Source organism: Serpula lacrymans, assembly GCF_000218685.1.
Source record: "Serpula lacrymans var. lacrymans S7.9 unplaced genomic scaffold SERLAscaffold_6, whole genome shotgun sequence".
In the NCBI taxonomy this organism is placed as follows: Eukaryota; Fungi; Basidiomycota; class Agaricomycetes; order Boletales; family Serpulaceae; genus Serpula; species Serpula lacrymans.
The window spans coordinates 1,502,248-1,517,879 of NW_006763295.1; the positions used below are offsets into that span (position 1 = coordinate 1,502,248).

General features: G+C 46.9%; 4 protein-coding genes across 4 annotated transcripts; 1 reads left to right on the forward strand and 3 right to left on the reverse strand.

Moving 5' to 3' along the window:
* Positions 1-768: 768 nt before the first annotated feature.
* On the reverse strand, positions 769-2,806 carry SERLADRAFT_437324 (uncharacterized protein; the record flags this gene model as incomplete). Its single annotated transcript, XM_007317653.1, has 7 exons — positions 769-804; positions 856-1,606; positions 1,658-1,844; positions 1,902-2,125; positions 2,180-2,272; positions 2,351-2,583; positions 2,639-2,806. The coding sequence occupies 7 exons, from the start codon at positions 2,804-2,806 to the stop codon at positions 769-771; spliced, it is 1,692 nt and encodes a 563-aa protein (XP_007317715.1).
* A 1,474-nt stretch (positions 2,807-4,280) lies between these two features.
* Positions 4,281-7,003, reverse strand: SERLADRAFT_355774 (uncharacterized protein; the record flags this gene model as incomplete). Its single annotated transcript, XM_007317654.1, has 13 exons — positions 4,281-4,403; positions 4,460-4,516; positions 4,574-4,652; positions 4,710-4,738; positions 4,790-4,846; positions 4,898-5,276; positions 5,337-5,425; positions 5,497-5,547; positions 5,605-5,692; positions 5,744-5,831; positions 5,889-6,288; positions 6,338-6,471; positions 6,530-7,003. The coding sequence occupies 11 exons, from the start codon at positions 6,589-6,591 to the stop codon at positions 4,644-4,646; spliced, it is 1,386 nt and encodes a 461-aa protein (XP_007317716.1).
* Positions 7,004-7,890: 887 nt separating this feature from the next.
* On the forward strand, positions 7,891-9,104 carry SERLADRAFT_387784 (uncharacterized protein; the record flags this gene model as incomplete). Its single annotated transcript, XM_007317655.1, has 6 exons — positions 7,891-7,913; positions 7,993-8,231; positions 8,288-8,392; positions 8,449-8,560; positions 8,616-8,740; positions 8,791-9,104. 6 exons carry the CDS (start codon positions 7,910-7,912, stop codon positions 8,842-8,844), a joined length of 639 nt encoding a protein of 212 aa, XP_007317717.1.
* Positions 9,105-12,828: 3,724 nt separating this feature from the next.
* On the reverse strand, positions 12,829-15,631 carry SERLADRAFT_465982 (uncharacterized protein; the record flags this gene model as incomplete). The annotated part of the gene is made up of 9 exons (XM_007317656.1): positions 12,829-13,565; positions 13,621-13,739; positions 13,786-14,221; positions 14,275-14,535; positions 14,590-14,785; positions 14,839-15,001; positions 15,055-15,335; positions 15,388-15,439; positions 15,495-15,631. The coding sequence occupies 9 exons, from the start codon at positions 15,558-15,560 to the stop codon at positions 13,481-13,483; spliced, it is 1,659 nt and encodes a 552-aa protein (XP_007317718.1).
* Between the last annotated feature and the right edge of the window lies 1 nt (position 15,632).

Here is a 15,632-nt window from a genome sequence, read left to right on the forward strand (position 1 = left end):
AACTGGACAGTCTAACATACTCCCGGGGGATAGCCTCTTCATGCTATGCACAGTCTTCAAGCCTCCAGAGGTACCTAGACCACTACAAGCGGCCGCCCCCAAGGTACGTTCCCAGTTCCTTGTCTTTGACTGACAGAACGACCGGTCATTCTAGCTGTTCGACCGTCGATTCGCCGCACTGCAAAGGTTCCAATTCCCTGCAAGACTGGCAATGTGACATCTACCGTACCTCCAACACTTCCAGGTCCGACCTGATTCACAGGGAGGCGTTTATGACCCTATCATGTACCTTCACGCCAGACAAGGCAACTCCGTTATCCCTGGCCTTTCGACGACGCTCAGCAGCGCAAGATCTCTACTCCAACTCTCTAATAGAGTTTCTCTCTCTCTTGTTCCGTCCCAGTGAAGGAAGTCCTTCTCTATACTTAGTTATGGACTTACCTCCATCCAGACCTGTAGACGCATCACCTTGCATCTTGTTACTTCTTCCTATCATTTTCTTATCCTTGGACCATAGCTCCAACTTAATCACGTCACCAACGAGTCACCTCTGCAGGTCTGAAGCTCACTGTTCTGATAGCTGAGAATTTTTAATCAATCCTCTATTGTCATTATTTCCAGAAAGACCTGAAAGGAAATACACAAACGTGAAACAATAATAAAGCATTAAAGAAAAGACCAAGTGCGAGTAGCATCACCTGTAATAAAAGACAACGTGTCCGAGTGCCATCCCAAACTAATACCAAACCAGGTGCTTCAAACCACAAATCAGATAGCTCTGCCAAGCACTAGCGGCTCAGCACCCTATGGTTTTCATTTCCAAGCCCACCACGCCACTATACCGAACATGCTTACCGCAGGCCATGCCACGTCCAACACGTCCCTTGAGAACCCCCTGAACAAACCCTGTTCCTCGCGTGGGGGTAGCTCCACCTCATTTCGTCCCCTTACATCATCACCCTGGCCGCAGAAATGCGGCAGAGGACCCACAGTAAGACGTCGTAGCTGGCCGCAAAGCGTGAACGTCAGCGACCACGAACGTTTGCGACGCTCTCCACCGTGCTGCCTCTCTGTCTGCGGTGCTAGAACGTAGGCGTCGTGATCGCGCTCGTGTACATGTATATCAACGTCTTTCACGTCGTCTCTGGAAGACAGCCGGCGAGATAGCTCGATGTTACCATTGACGTGGTTCACATTACCATTACCAAATTCTTCGCTAGCTGAGCGGCCACGAGGACTCCTTGACCTATTTTGTGTGCGCATGTATGACGATGTTCGATATGATTCACGTGCAGAGGTCCGTCTTATGTTGGATAAGAATAGTGCAAGAAGCGAGAAAACGATGAATGGCACGTAGGCGTATAAATACACGCCCAGCTGATTGGGGAGCAAACATGGTACGTCCTGCGGAGGTCCATTCGGTATTTGCACCATGTTGTCGGGTGTCACCGTGGACGTTAAAGAAAGGAGCTGAAACCCAGGGCGACGGATCCCCATAGCCATGGAAAAGGATTTGACAGATACTTCTTTCGCCGATTCAACTGACGAGGAACCGTCGAGAAGTGGTAGTGTGTGTGCATATTCACAATAATCATGATCATCGCCACTGTATTCAAATAAAGTTCTAATCCGTGAGGCACCCGCATATATCACTTACCTTAGTATGAGTGTAGGTCTAAGAGACTTCAACAAATAGTTCGTGGCTGGCTCTGTGAGCGTGTTCTGATACCCCAGGCCAGTTCCTTGACGGATTGTACCCTTTTCGCGAAGTGGGCCGCAATTTGTATTGGGAGGCCGCGCAAGAGGTATATGACTAAATAATATAACTGGGCTATTGTGTTCCTCTTCCATATGTGTTAACAAGGGGCAGACAGTTTCTGAGACTAGACAACAAGGCTCACCAGACTTGTAACGCTTCACGAACTCGAGAGGGCCGTCTATTACATTTGGCCAATCCTCAAAACTGTATCCACGCTGTACTCGCTTGTAGTCTTCCTGAACAAGTGAAGGTGCATCGATGAGCATAATGGTATGATTCCCTACAGAAAACCGTTGATTGAGAGGGCCAAAATGCGATACATATCGTTTCACGGCATCCGGAGAAAAGGTGTCTGATTTACCTAGCCTAGAACATGTCAATCGATGAAAGTTAGAAACCGAGAACAAAGGGGATACGTACCCAATATCATGGTTGCCTGGAAGGTAGTACACGGGAAGCGGTACGTAATCCAGAGCGAATATACTGCGAAAACGTTCATAATATGCTTCATACCTGAACACGGGATAAGGAGTAACAACTTCTGTCATACTACGACATGGCTTCCGCCTCGAGCCATGAGTAAAGACTCACTCGTCATCGTCCATGTCGGTGCGCCCCCCATCCATCATATCTCCAAGAAAAACGACCGCATGTGGGCGCAGTCGGTGCATCGTCACGCGCCAGCTCTTGCGGAGATTGAGGTCAGCGATGAACTGCGAGAGCATGGTGAGGACAAGACCGCGTTCTGGATAGGACCTGTGATCGAGGACCTGCGGATCGGCGACGACGAGTATATGCGCAGAGCGGAGGTCAGGCGATTCCGGCTTTGCATACATCCATGGTGAGCAAGTCTGACAGTCTACTGTTATGACGGCTTACTTGTAATCGGTCAGGCCAATCGCAGCTTCTCAGATTATAGAAAAATACACCGACTTCACCCCAGAGCACGACCGCTATCCATGCGAGACGAAGACCATTAACAAGAGTCCTACATGACGATGGCGCGTTCAAGCCCTTGGGCAACAAGGCTGGCAAATTTGTACGCATGTTTCATGAACTTGAGGGTCACTGATTCGTGTCAGGTAGAACTGAGAAATTGGAAGGAAACCGATGAGGTAAATTACAAGAAAGAGCTTTTCAGTGGCGATGGTGACCTGACATGGTCCCGATGGCCTGAGAACGGCGACTAAGTCTCAGTGAAAAGTACCACGACGATGCATCGCCAGTGCTGCGGCCCGATGACGAGTTGTGGAACATCAAATAACATTCTTATGTTTTTTTCGAAGGGAAACGTTGTAATCGAGTTTTGCGATAATCTCCCAAAATCCGAGCTGGGCTTTCGACACATGCTCATTAACACGATACTACTACCTGAGTACACCAGAGTCTACCTCATTAATGTTCACCACTACGCGTCAACGTCACATGACTGCATACATTATGAAGCTCAAAGCTCGACTCCACGGCGAGTCATAAAATCGGCTTCAAATGATCTGCATGATGCATTGCCAACTAAACACTTACCAGACTCCGTCAATCTTGGCTCTCTCAACGAGCATGAATGGATGAATCCGTCCATACAGACATGTCCTTGTGGAACTGATGGATATCATGACGACTTAGGGTCGAGAATCCCACAGTATTTCAGAAGCAGTTCATCAAATGGCTCGGATATTACACTGGCTCTATACGACATCTTTAGTGGTGTTCTGCATGCTCATGGTGCTCATGACCGTGGCCTTCCCAAGGATGCCGCCAGCCCTGCAAACAAGAAACAATTAGCTGCAAAACCCCAAATACAAACCCAGAATTTATACCAAAAGTTTCGGTCCATCTTGTCTGTAAGCGCAAAACAATGAGAAAATGTTTGTATGGCTAAAGTAAAGACGCACCGTGCCCGGTAGAATATGAAGAACCACATTGTAGCCCCAAGGGCTTTTGCGAGGAATTGATACCTGAATCCAGGGAGATGAGGGTTGAACCCTGAAGCTATTCAACCTGTGATAAGCACGGAAAGAAGCAACAAAGAAATTACAGCTCCTTACGATGGCCTGCACCGTGACCAGCCATAGGTATAATCGAAATGTGGAGGAAGGAGGGAGTTTGGCTTTGTTTGCGACTACTCGAGTCTGGCCGTTCCGGGCGAATGCCGGGCGTTGTCAAGCTCAAATTTGAACTTGAAACTTTTGTTAATTCTTGAAATCCTTAAAAACTACATGATCGACCTAGGTTACATTCTATTATTCCAGGTAAACTGGTATTGCTATCATTGATGTGATACCACCGCTACATTTATTTTGGCTACAGCAGTCAGAACGATTTTTCCGTCTGTCTAAACGGAAAAATCGTCGTGACTGCTGGTCCTGAATTTGCTTTCGACGATAACTGGAACTCTCCCAGGGCCAGGCACTGTATTGCCAAGACAAACGTTTTCAACTACCAGTTATCGCCGTCAAGAATACGGGATAATCATTGTCACGGATCGAGCTATTTGCGTCATGCACTAGTGGAGAGGGTGCCTTTTCCGTACAAGGGCAATCGCCATGTCCATCTCACGCAGTATTTGAACACGGACCCATCAGCAACAGGACATCGCATGGGAACCTATGGTTCCATCGAACCTGCAGCCAGGGACGGGCAAGATCTACATTCCATAAGTTCACATCGATTACCAAGTTGGGGAGTGTGCTTTAGACTCACCCAAAGCTTGGTTGGCTTCTTGCATAAACGACAAAGTAGAAGATTCATGTACACAAGCTAGGCCCCAGAAGGAAGTAAGATACATAGAATGATAAACATGGCGAGCAGATTTACAGTGAAACATGGTCCGTACACGCAAGGTGCTGATCTTCTGTGCGAGAGAAATTTAATACGCGCGTTCACATTATAGTTCCTGTTGTCAGAAGTCGCGTCAATTAGGCGAATGAGCGTTAGGCAAAAAGGCATTTACGGTCATTTCGAAATTTCCAGCAAGCAAACCTTAGTTGGTCACGTTAAGATAGTCAGGCGTAGGATGTTATCGATACTCACGATTCTCCAGCACAGTTCCGTCCGGTATTTCGATCCTCTGTCCTTCATTGGCTACAACTGTGCGCAGATACTGTTAGAGAGTAGATTATGAAGGTGATCCATACTTACCGATTACGGTTCCGCGCAAAATAACATTCCGCCCGAAATGAACATCACCCGTAACAGTAAGATGGTCGAGATCAACGATATTTGGGATATTCTTGAATCGTGCTTGGAATTGTTGAATCTTTGAAGGGGTAAGTGTCAACAATTTATCGGATAAGTAAAGAATTGCCTTTTTGAAGTGGTCCCCTAATTTGATTACTGGTATGTTCTCAAACATTCTCTCTTCATTCATGATTAAGTGACCATGTTTGAGCGAGTATATATCACTCTTTATGAGAAAGAGGTCAGAGCAAGACTTCACAGGGAGGAAGCGTGAACGGGGGACATTGACACCGTGAGCATTGCGAAAATGTTTTATGGCAGCTCCAGCAGCGGTTTCGAGCTAATCAATCAAAATGTGATATTTGGAAAATGAGACTGCCGACACAACAAGTGTATTCACCTGGATGACAGACCGACCATCGTCTGTGACCTTTGGGTTGACGATGATATCTAAGTCCATGGTCCCAGTGTCCAGAATTCGCTTCAAAGCTGGTTGACACAGCAGAGGTACGAAATGTGGCAATCAGACTAATATAATGGAATTAAATGCATCCACATACCTTTGAGATTGATCCACAGGTTATTCGTGTTGAAAATCTTGAATTTTCGCACTACAGGTGTTCAATCGTAAACGAAGAGCGTAAACTGAAATAGGATCTAGAATTTACTGGATTTAAAGTCTTCCACGTGCTCAGATGGAACCTGCGCAAGTTCAAGAAGGCGAATAGATCCATCATAGTCGACGAGAGTGCCTCCCTGGTTGAAATGGTGAGAAGTGTTCGGCGGCTTGGAATAAATCTATCATACCTTTACATCTGCCTTTGTCTTTTCTGTTACTTCCATCAGAAATTCAGCTTGGCTATCGATCATGTGCTGCAAGATAACCTGATCGACGCTGATACGTGATTGTCAGTAAGTTTTAGTCCTCTCCACCACATAACGGATCACATACACAGCACCCAGGTTATCGGAGTTGGATACAAACAAGTACTCTTTGCCTTCGCGCAGAAGCTGATCCAATACTCCTGAATGCATCAACGCACAGTACAAATCTCCGTGGCCAGGAGGATACCACAGTTGCTTGTCATCATCTACATGCTTGGGGCATGGTAAAAGGGTGTCCTTTGAGATCCTTGGGTATCTCGACTGGTTGAAAGTAGTAATGCGTTGCTTTTGGTTCGCGTACTTCTTAATTATACGGAGGGTGTCTTCATATGTATTGAATGAAGTCATTAAAATCAGGGGAACATCCACTTGGTGGGTAGTATTGAGATGCTCAATCTGGCGAACCGTGAGATCTAAGAAAGTCATGTCGTCTTTCACTACAAGAGCACTTTTGGCCCCAGCCATTCCTAAATTACGGGTTAGAAGCTTCAAAATTCCCAATTACAATGCATTCACCCATCGAAGTACCAAGTCCGCCGTTGACTTTTAATACGGCAAGCTTGTTCAAGGCCTTAGGATCAACAGAGTTGCATAACCGATCATAGGGAACTATTTGCCCTTCTGCAGGGGATCTGATACGATCCCACTCACTACAAACGATGAAAAATTAGGGGATAAGAAGCGAACGCTTCTCGGAGATATACATACAGATTCTGGCCTTTCTTCTTCTCCGCAAGATACCGAGTAAGAATATGAAGAAATGACTGCATTTCCGTGCCGAACGCCTGTCAAAGTTGACGATATCCTTCTGCTTCTGCGCGTATGTTGTGTATGAATAACGTTGAAAACAGACCTTTCTAAAGGGAGGGGTTGTCGTTTTTGTCAGTCGTGTCAGCGCATTGCGCACCGCATCGACTTCTGGATTAGCGACCACCTCAGATCGCTTCTGCCGACGGAGGTATTGCAAACGAAACTTGCAGAGAGTCAGTATGGAAGGCATAGGGAGAGGCACGAAAGAGCAGAACGGAAAAATGAACTGAAACAGTGAGCAACTTGACAGATATACGCCCCTATTGTGGACACGCCATGCCTGAAGCATGAGGTGAGCGGGCATCGACAAAAGACATTGTGTAGGTCTCCCGTATAACAAGCGGGCAGAGGGCGTTTGTACTTCATAGCCTCGCGAAAACAATGCGGCAATGCGTGTGCGTAAAGTGACAAGCCATTCGTTGCATCAACCTGAAGCTGTCCATGGCTTACCACTGCACGTGCAATCCTTCCAGTATCATCGTGGTTAAGCCTTATCGAGCTGTTGTGGGACCGTGTTTATAGTACCACGTTATCAAAGATTGCTTTGTGAAAGAGATATATCCGGAGAACTTCGAAGCGCCAGTACACAGTTCATGTCCGCCCTCGTTGACTGCAGCACAGAATATGAAGATGAAGCTCCGTTTACCACTGATCAGATTGACGACGCCATTCCAAACGCAGGCAATAACCCAAGAACGAGCGTTAAAAACCGAAACAGTGTATATGAACAAGGCCACAAACCCCATGAAGACAAGCTCAAGGAGGCCGCGCACTATGCAAACGATACACTGACTTGGTACATCACACGTTGACTTCTACCGCGTAGAAGTCGAAGAGGCCAGGCGGTAAGGTATGTGGTCTAAAACTATTAATTTTACAACTGAAATTAGCCAGACTAACTCCCTGAAGGAGCGACGCCAAGTAAATAGGAAAACTAAGCAATACTCACTCAGTATTCACATCGAGAGAGATATCGAAGGAGCTGTAGTTGATTGAAGCTCAGGAGCACGGCCAGAACAGCAGAAGGAATAAAAACTGTTTGCTAACACACGTCTGAACACGCACGCAAAAAAACTGCAGGTCTTTCTGGTAGTAATACCCTACAAAGCAACAGTAATGTCTTGCACTGTAGTGGCAGAGGGCAGAGAGCATAATAGGACGCCACAGCAGTGCCGGATTATGCCGAACTGAGTTTGAAGACATCCAAACCTTGAATCCCCAAGTATCATCAAAAACCTTGTCGCGACCTCAAGACTCCCATCCTCAAGACTTTCCGATATGGGTCAGTGTTGCTCGTCTCTCTGTATAATGACATTAAAAAGATTTTAACTTCTTCGTCCTCCTTCGTTTGTTTACACTAGGTATTTCTCGTTCATCCCGGCACAAACGCTCCGCAACCGGTGCCCAGCGCGCTCATTATCGCAAGAAGAGAAAGTTCGAGCTCGGACGTCAACCCGCTAACACTAAGCTTGGTGTTAAACGTGTCCATACTGTGCGTGTTCGTGGTGGAAACATCAAGTACCGCGCTCTCCGACTTGAATCTGGTAACTTCGCATGGGCTTCTGAACATGTAACAAAAAAAACCAGGCTTATCGGCGTCGTGAGTCTTTCCCTTCAAGTGTAAGTCCATGGTGGTTGATGCGGGGCATGATAAAGGTGTACAACGCTTCCAACAACGAGTTGGTCCGTACCAACACCCTGGTCAAGAGTGCTATCATCCAGGTCGATGCTACTCCTTTCAGGCAATGGTATGAAGCTCACGTGCGTATCACGGTTTAATTGTAGAGTTGATTTTACTGAACTGTTGCATATTGTAGTACGCCCAACCCATAACGAAGAAGGGTGCGAAAGCACAAACCGCTGCTCCCACAGAGGAGGCGAAAAAACTTTCTAACCATGCACAACGCAACTTGGAAGAGAGAAAGAAGGGTGCGTTTCACATTATACACATTAACCTACGTGGTACTGACTCTATAAATCAAAGATGCTAAAATCGACACTCTTCTGGAATCTCAATTCGCTGCTGGTCGCCTGTACGCTGCCATTTCGAGCCGGCCCGGTCAGTCTGGCCGTGCCGACGGGTATATTCTCGAAGGAAAGGAGCTTGAGGTACGTTCAGATAGTAGTAATCATGATGCGATGCTGATCCTTTTCGCTAGTTTTACCTCAGGAAACTCAGATCAGGCAAGCAGAAGCACGCTCACAATGCATGAGTATATTATTTTTTGCTGCTTTTATTGCCTACCGGTGTCCTGGGGCATGCAATGCAGGTGTGGAGGACCAGGATGTAGTGATGCCCGTAAAAATAGGAAATGTGCTAGTGTATGACGACATGCCTCTCCCGAAACTATGTTTTTTCCTGCAATCCATGAAATTTTCCGCTTCACATGCCAACAAATTTCCGGGTGATGTTAAGTTACCCAAGGCAGGTTGCTGATGGTCACTTGGCTGGAAGATGTCATGTACCGGTGGCACTGACAGCTGTGTGGACTGCAGTGGACATAGCGCTAGCGATATTCGTTATGTAAGCCGAGGTTTTGCAGAATTCGGTTACATGGCAAACCCCGTCCCTCACCTTGTTCCCTTGATCTTCCCGTGAGCCAACTGAAAATTCGCGTCATCCTGTCGCCTCCAGCCATCGTCTCTTTCATCCCTTACCACCAGCACTCCAGGTGCTAATATTTTCTCATTAATGGCTCCAGCGCCTGCACCTAGCCATGATTCCTCTTCTTCAACAAAAGGGGCTTCTGTAACATGGCGACCCACCAAAATAATGAACATGCGCGACCTCTCCAAGGACGACGACTTTCTCAGTCATTTGTTGGTGGAAAAGCTTGGAACGGGCACTGTTCCTCTTCTGGTGCACAAAATGGACCCTTCCCGCAGACTTCCCAAGACCAACGTGGAGGACCTTCTGCAAATCGTTCGGCGCGTGAGTATTTCTACACATTTCCCGCTCCAATGCCATTGTGTATATTTCTATGTGTCGTAATGTCGCTCAAGTCATCGCATTCATAGCTGGTGGCAACGAAAGGTCCTGCTCAGAATACCGTGCGGCAGGCCGTTGACGAACTTCTTGCGTTCGTCGCCTTTTTCACGTCACGAAAACGCACATGTCACTCAAAAATAATTATCTTAGCCTTCCGCCAGTTCGGTATTACCTCAAACCTTACACCCAGAAGCAGATAAACGCGTTTGCCACGTATGTATATGCGTTCGTTCTTTATTAGAACATTGATTTTTACTCGTGTGCGCCACAGCCATGCTTCTCGATACTTTGAGCTTTATCACCCTGGAGGTTCCATCGAAATCGCCCATACATCCAGGTATTCTCACCGCACTGGCAAGTCAGAATTATGTATTCTCGCCACACGCCCGCTTGCTCCTGGAGCGGTCATCACAGAGCTAAAAGGATCCATGGCACATCTTACTAAAGAAGAGGATAAGGAACTCAAGCGAACCGACCTGAGAAATACTGATATCAGGAGGGACTTCAGTGTCATCCATTCTAGGCAGATGAAGAAGAACCATCTATTTTTGGGGCCTGCTCGCTTTGTTAATGTGAGCTTTCGCTCTTTTCTTGATTTTAAAGCATCCAGACGGTTAACTCATACATACAGCACGATTGCGAGAATAACTGTGAGCTTTTCCGTGAGGGCAAGTACATCACTTTTCGGGTAATGAGACCTATTGGAATTGGCGAAGAGATAACCGCTCATTACGGCGATGGATACTGTGCGTATGCAAAATTTTATCTGATATTTATTTTGACATTGTATCTTTTCCGTGGTAGTCGGATACAGAAATCGACACTGCTTATGCGAAACCTGCGAAAAGAACGGGAAGGGGGGATACGCCCCAGATCATTCTGATGGTGAAGTGGAATCAGGATGCGAATCCGTCGCAGTTGTGTCAGACAGTGATATAAGTGATTCCGAGGCCGATCCCAAGGGTAAAGGAGCGCTTAACGTGAATGAGCGGAGGACACGACGTGGAGTGTATGCTATTGTTCAAGAAGAGGATGATGATTCGGATGACAGCGAGGACGAAGAAAAGGAAACCCATAAACCCCTTGCCAACGTGGCGGACAATGAAGATGATATGGAGATCGATGCAGAAGGGTCTGGCTTGTCAAAGTTGTTGGCTCAATCTCGCGAATCGTCTCATCCATTTTCTACACCTTCCATTTCTCAAAGAGCAATTTTCGCTACCCCTGACCCTGATATTCACCGTCCTGCGCCGTCCAGCAGCTCCCCATCGACATCCAGTCGGATAAACAGAACTACGCCCGATAGCATGAAAACACCATTCAGGTCAATTATTTCAACCAGACGTCAAAAGCTGTCCGAGGAGGCTGTTTCGCGATCTGCTCGGTCCTCCTCTGTAGTGGGAATTACCAAAACCTTGAAGGACCAGTCGGAGCGTTTGCCAACCCCCAGTATTGATAAAGGCAAAGAAAAAGCGAAGCCGGTGGATGATTCTGAGGCCAGAGTACTGCGTGCACGCCCTTCGTCCCAAATTACTCAACCCATTAGTATGGAAGTGCCTAAATCCGAAGTTCCCAGGGGAGAGGACGGGAAGCCGCTCCCTACATGTGTAACTTGCACGAATGTTTTACCAGTGATATCTGTTGACTCTAAAGTCGTCTGGGGGCTTGCTTTTGATACAACTCCTCGTCGCGGCAGAAAACGAAAAGAAAAACAGGAATGTCCAAGGTAAGCAGTAAATTTTTCAATATATTACCACATATTAAACTGAACCCTTCTACCACAACTGTCATAGATGTATGCGGCATTTTGCAATATATGCTCAGCCCTGGCCTGCCCGTGTCTTAGGTCAAAATTCAGCTTCCAACTCCACACCTCGAGAAGAGAGTATCTCAGTAGATATTTCTCGTCGCATCACTCATAAAGCACTATCCACTCTTGATCGCAAACTTGCATCCGCTGCAATGGCAGCCAGGGCATATAAACGTCGTGCTCTTGTGGAGGAGCGCTCTTTTAAGAGGCGTAAAGTAGACCCCGCTCCTAGAGTTGAAATGTCAGCAAAAGCCAAAGAGCTTCTCACGCAAGGACGAGGGCGGGGTAGACCCAAGTTGTCTGCCAATACACCACAAGAAGAGGATCCCCCAAAACGAAAGAGAGGAAGACCACGACTTTCCTCTCCGAGGAGAACGCAACCACCGCCGGACAAACCTCTCAAGCCGAAATCTTTAGCTGTACAATCCCAGCCTCGGGATTCAAATGGAAGGTTCGGCAAGAAAGCAAGCACGAATGGCAAATTTGTTAGGAAGAAGTACTCTTCTCTACGAAGTGGTGTTTCCCGTGCACAGAGAGCCGTTGAAAGGACGAAGGTGAAACTTTGGCTGCAGAGTCGGAATGAGGGGTCCCGTGCAAAGTTTGATGAGGAGTTACCTGGTGACAATGGACACGAATTATCTCCGATACGAAAGCGGACAGATGAGGGCACTTCTGACATTCAAGAACCCCCGACGAAAAGGCCACGCGGCCTGTCACACGTCGAGAAGGACATCGATGACCTTCTTCCCCCCCTTCCTTCCAAATATGATGGAACGCCCAGTTATAGATTCAAAGGCATGGGTAGCAGTCTCTTGTGTCGCCCTAATCCCTTGAACTTCGCTCGGCGAAAGTGGATCCCTCGCTTCCTCGACGATATATCACTAACGACAGATGAGAGTGAGACCGGAAGTCCACCGCGCGCTTCAGAATCGGAAAACGAGGTTCCTGTTACTCCTGAGGAACACGACGCATTGCCGATCATTGTGGAAACATCTGCTTCGCCACGTCTGGATCGGCTCCACATTCGCTCGAGTGATGATACAGCTACCGCAAAGCACCTTGTTGGTGCTCTTACCTTCAAGCCTTCACCGATCAACTTCGCTAGACGCCGCTGGTCATCAACACCAAGATCACCAATCGATGCGGGACCCACCACACGCCGTAAAGATCGTATAGAAGGAAGCAGCTCTTTTTATAGCCCTGATATCATTGACATTGGAGAAGGAGGGGTACCACGATATCAAGACGAAACGGTGATCCATGCGTCAACTGTGTCCTCTTCAGCCCCGATACCTGGGTGGCTCTCAGCTAATCGTCACAGTGGTATTTCTTTAGAAGAACAGGTACGCTTTTTTTCTAAACTTTACTCCGTCAATGTGACCATAATTCCGTTTTTTTAGGATTGTACTGATTCTTCGAAATTTGTATTACAACGCCAAGCTTCATTCGGAGCTCTTAAGGTAGCCGTTAAAAACACCGATCATACATCGAGTTGTTTTGTTCCTGCCTCAGATGACACCCCCTCTTCCGAAGAGGACGAGAGAATAGAGTCTATGGCCTCCCGTTTTCGCGTCGTTTATGATTCGGAGCTCCCAGCCGTCGTCCCTTGGAAAAATACTCCTGCCACTCCTATGTCACAATATCTTCAGAAATCGGCTACTTTTTGTACAGACGATCCCAGTTCTCCGCCAAATTTTGTTCATGCGGGATGGGATAATGCGGGATGGGATACTTCTTCTGATATTTCTACGGATTGAACTGCTAACGCTATGCGTGGACAACAAATTTATTTATTTGTTCCACTGACCAATTCCATTTCACTGGACATGTTACACTAGTTCCACATATTAGTTCTGCTAGATTGTCATCAATTTTCTTTTTTTTTACCAATGTCAAGCTTCCTATTGTAAATCGGATATAATTTGGACTGTAGTCTTTGTGCCCGCTTCTTGAAGACTTCAAATACATGAACAGTTACGGGGAAGTTGAAAACATCACCGAGGTTCATTAGAAATGCTACAGTTATACTTGTACTTCAGACTACTTAAATCTACTGTTGTCCATCTGGTTTTAGAGAACTACGACCTGCCCGAAGAATCTCATCTGTTGAAAGGAGATTCACAGCTATGACGGAACTACAATGAAAGCATCAGTGACCAGAACATTATGAAATGCGGCATACAAATTTACCAAGAGTGAAGCATCTGCCTCTTAACTCTGTAATTGTCCCAGATTCCCTCTACGCTGGGGTCAAATGGCTCTCCCGACTCTAAATCAATCCCCACAGTGTTTCCTTCGGCTTGCTCATCCTGGACAACTGTCAGAAGGGAAATAGTAAGGAGAGCTACTACAAACCTGTAGAGCGACGACGACATCTTGAACATCAAAACCTCCATTCTGCGCCAATGTTTTGGGAATGATCAATAAAGCATCAGCAAAAGCCTGGACACCCATTTTGACTCGTCCCTTGGCGGTCCTCTTTACAGGGCCACTCAAATGAGCGGCACATGAAACCTCGAACGCTCCAGCACCTGGTATGAGCGCTTCGTCTTCTAAAGCATTCTTCACAGCACGGAGGCCATCCCTTAATGCATCTTGAATTTGCTGAATTGTGTGTGCGTTTGGGCCCTTGATCAGCAGGGTAACACTCTTCGGTTCTTTAACTTCTTCTAGGAATGTGTATTTCTCCTCGCCCAGAGCATGCTCGTAAACAAGTCCCGCCCACCCGAGGATATCAGGAGTTAGGTCATCAACAGAATTCTGAGCTACTCCGCCACAGATCAGCTGTAACCTGCATGTCCATTATTCAGGACAAAGTAATCGGCTAAGATTTTATGAACTTACCGTTCCATATTTCGTCGCTTCGCGCGGCGAAGAGCGAAAATCCCGTTCTTGGCAAGAATGTCTAGACTGAGAGGATCGATACCCTTTTGGTTGATTATGACGAAGCTCTTCTTTTTTTCTTTCCCTCCTATATCTTGATCGCAAACCTGGTTTTTGAGCTCCACGATTTTTTTAAGTTTCTCGTCAACGAAGCGCCTTTCGGATTCCACGAGCTTTTCACGCTGTTCGGCCGATGAATAGAAGAATCCAGAATTCACCTCGCTACAAGATTTTATCAATACACAACATCGCACAATACACCCTCCTAGCACTCACGTTTTCTCGTATTCCAGACTGACGTTCAGCGTCAAGATGAACGCATTTTCAACTCGCTTAGGCATATCTGGGTGTCTTGCCCCATGGTCCATTACAAGGCCACGTACAAGTTGAGTTTCAGAAGCTGTCCTATGCTGCATCTTCATTATTTCTACCATGTGGAGATCGATAGGACTGCGCCACTGATCCGTAGAATCTGATACAAAATTTTAGTGTATGTGGGACCCTCATGGCAAATGAAAGACACACCTGTTGAGGGCGGGGGTGGCCGGATGGTTAGCACGGCATCAACAACATCTGCTGCCAACTGCTTGGCCAGAGACGCATGTAACTTTGTTGCGAGCGACGTAAAAGCAACGTTTATGAGGGTCGCACGGTCCAGGTTGGAAGGTTGTTTAAACGTGTCCAAAAACTATCGGTAGATCGAATGAGATGAGCAAAATAAGAAAATAGGCATGCACTAACGGACAGGGCCTCTTTTTTGGCGAGGTCGAATCCTTCCGCAATAACGGTCGGATGCACGCCTTCGGAGATGTAACGATCTGCTTGTTTTAACAACTCTCCAACCAACAGAACCACCGAGGTGGTTCCATCGCCCACTTGGTCATCCTGAGCTACGGCTGTCCGAGCGATCATAGCAGCAGTGGGATTTTGAATCTGCATTTCTGACAACAATACTTTCCCATCTTTGGTCATCTTGATCTGACCTGACCCGTCCACCAACATTTTCAACGTTCCTCTCGGGCCTAGTGAGATGGGATCAGTTCATTCCTCACTAAAGTGTAATTTAAAACTTACCGAGGTTACCCTTAACCACGTTCGCGAGTCCCATCGCCCCGGTAGTGTTGACCTACGCAAAGCGATGCTTCAGCAAAGAATGCAGACCGAATGTACGGAATTCTTACCTGCAATGCTGCAGCCCGTCGGACGCTCTCGGCTTTTGGATTGATCAGTTCGATACTCGAAGACATGCTGCAGAATAACTGGCGTCTGAGTTATTGAGTATCTGATAGAAAGTGATCAGACGAAGCCACGGTCACGGT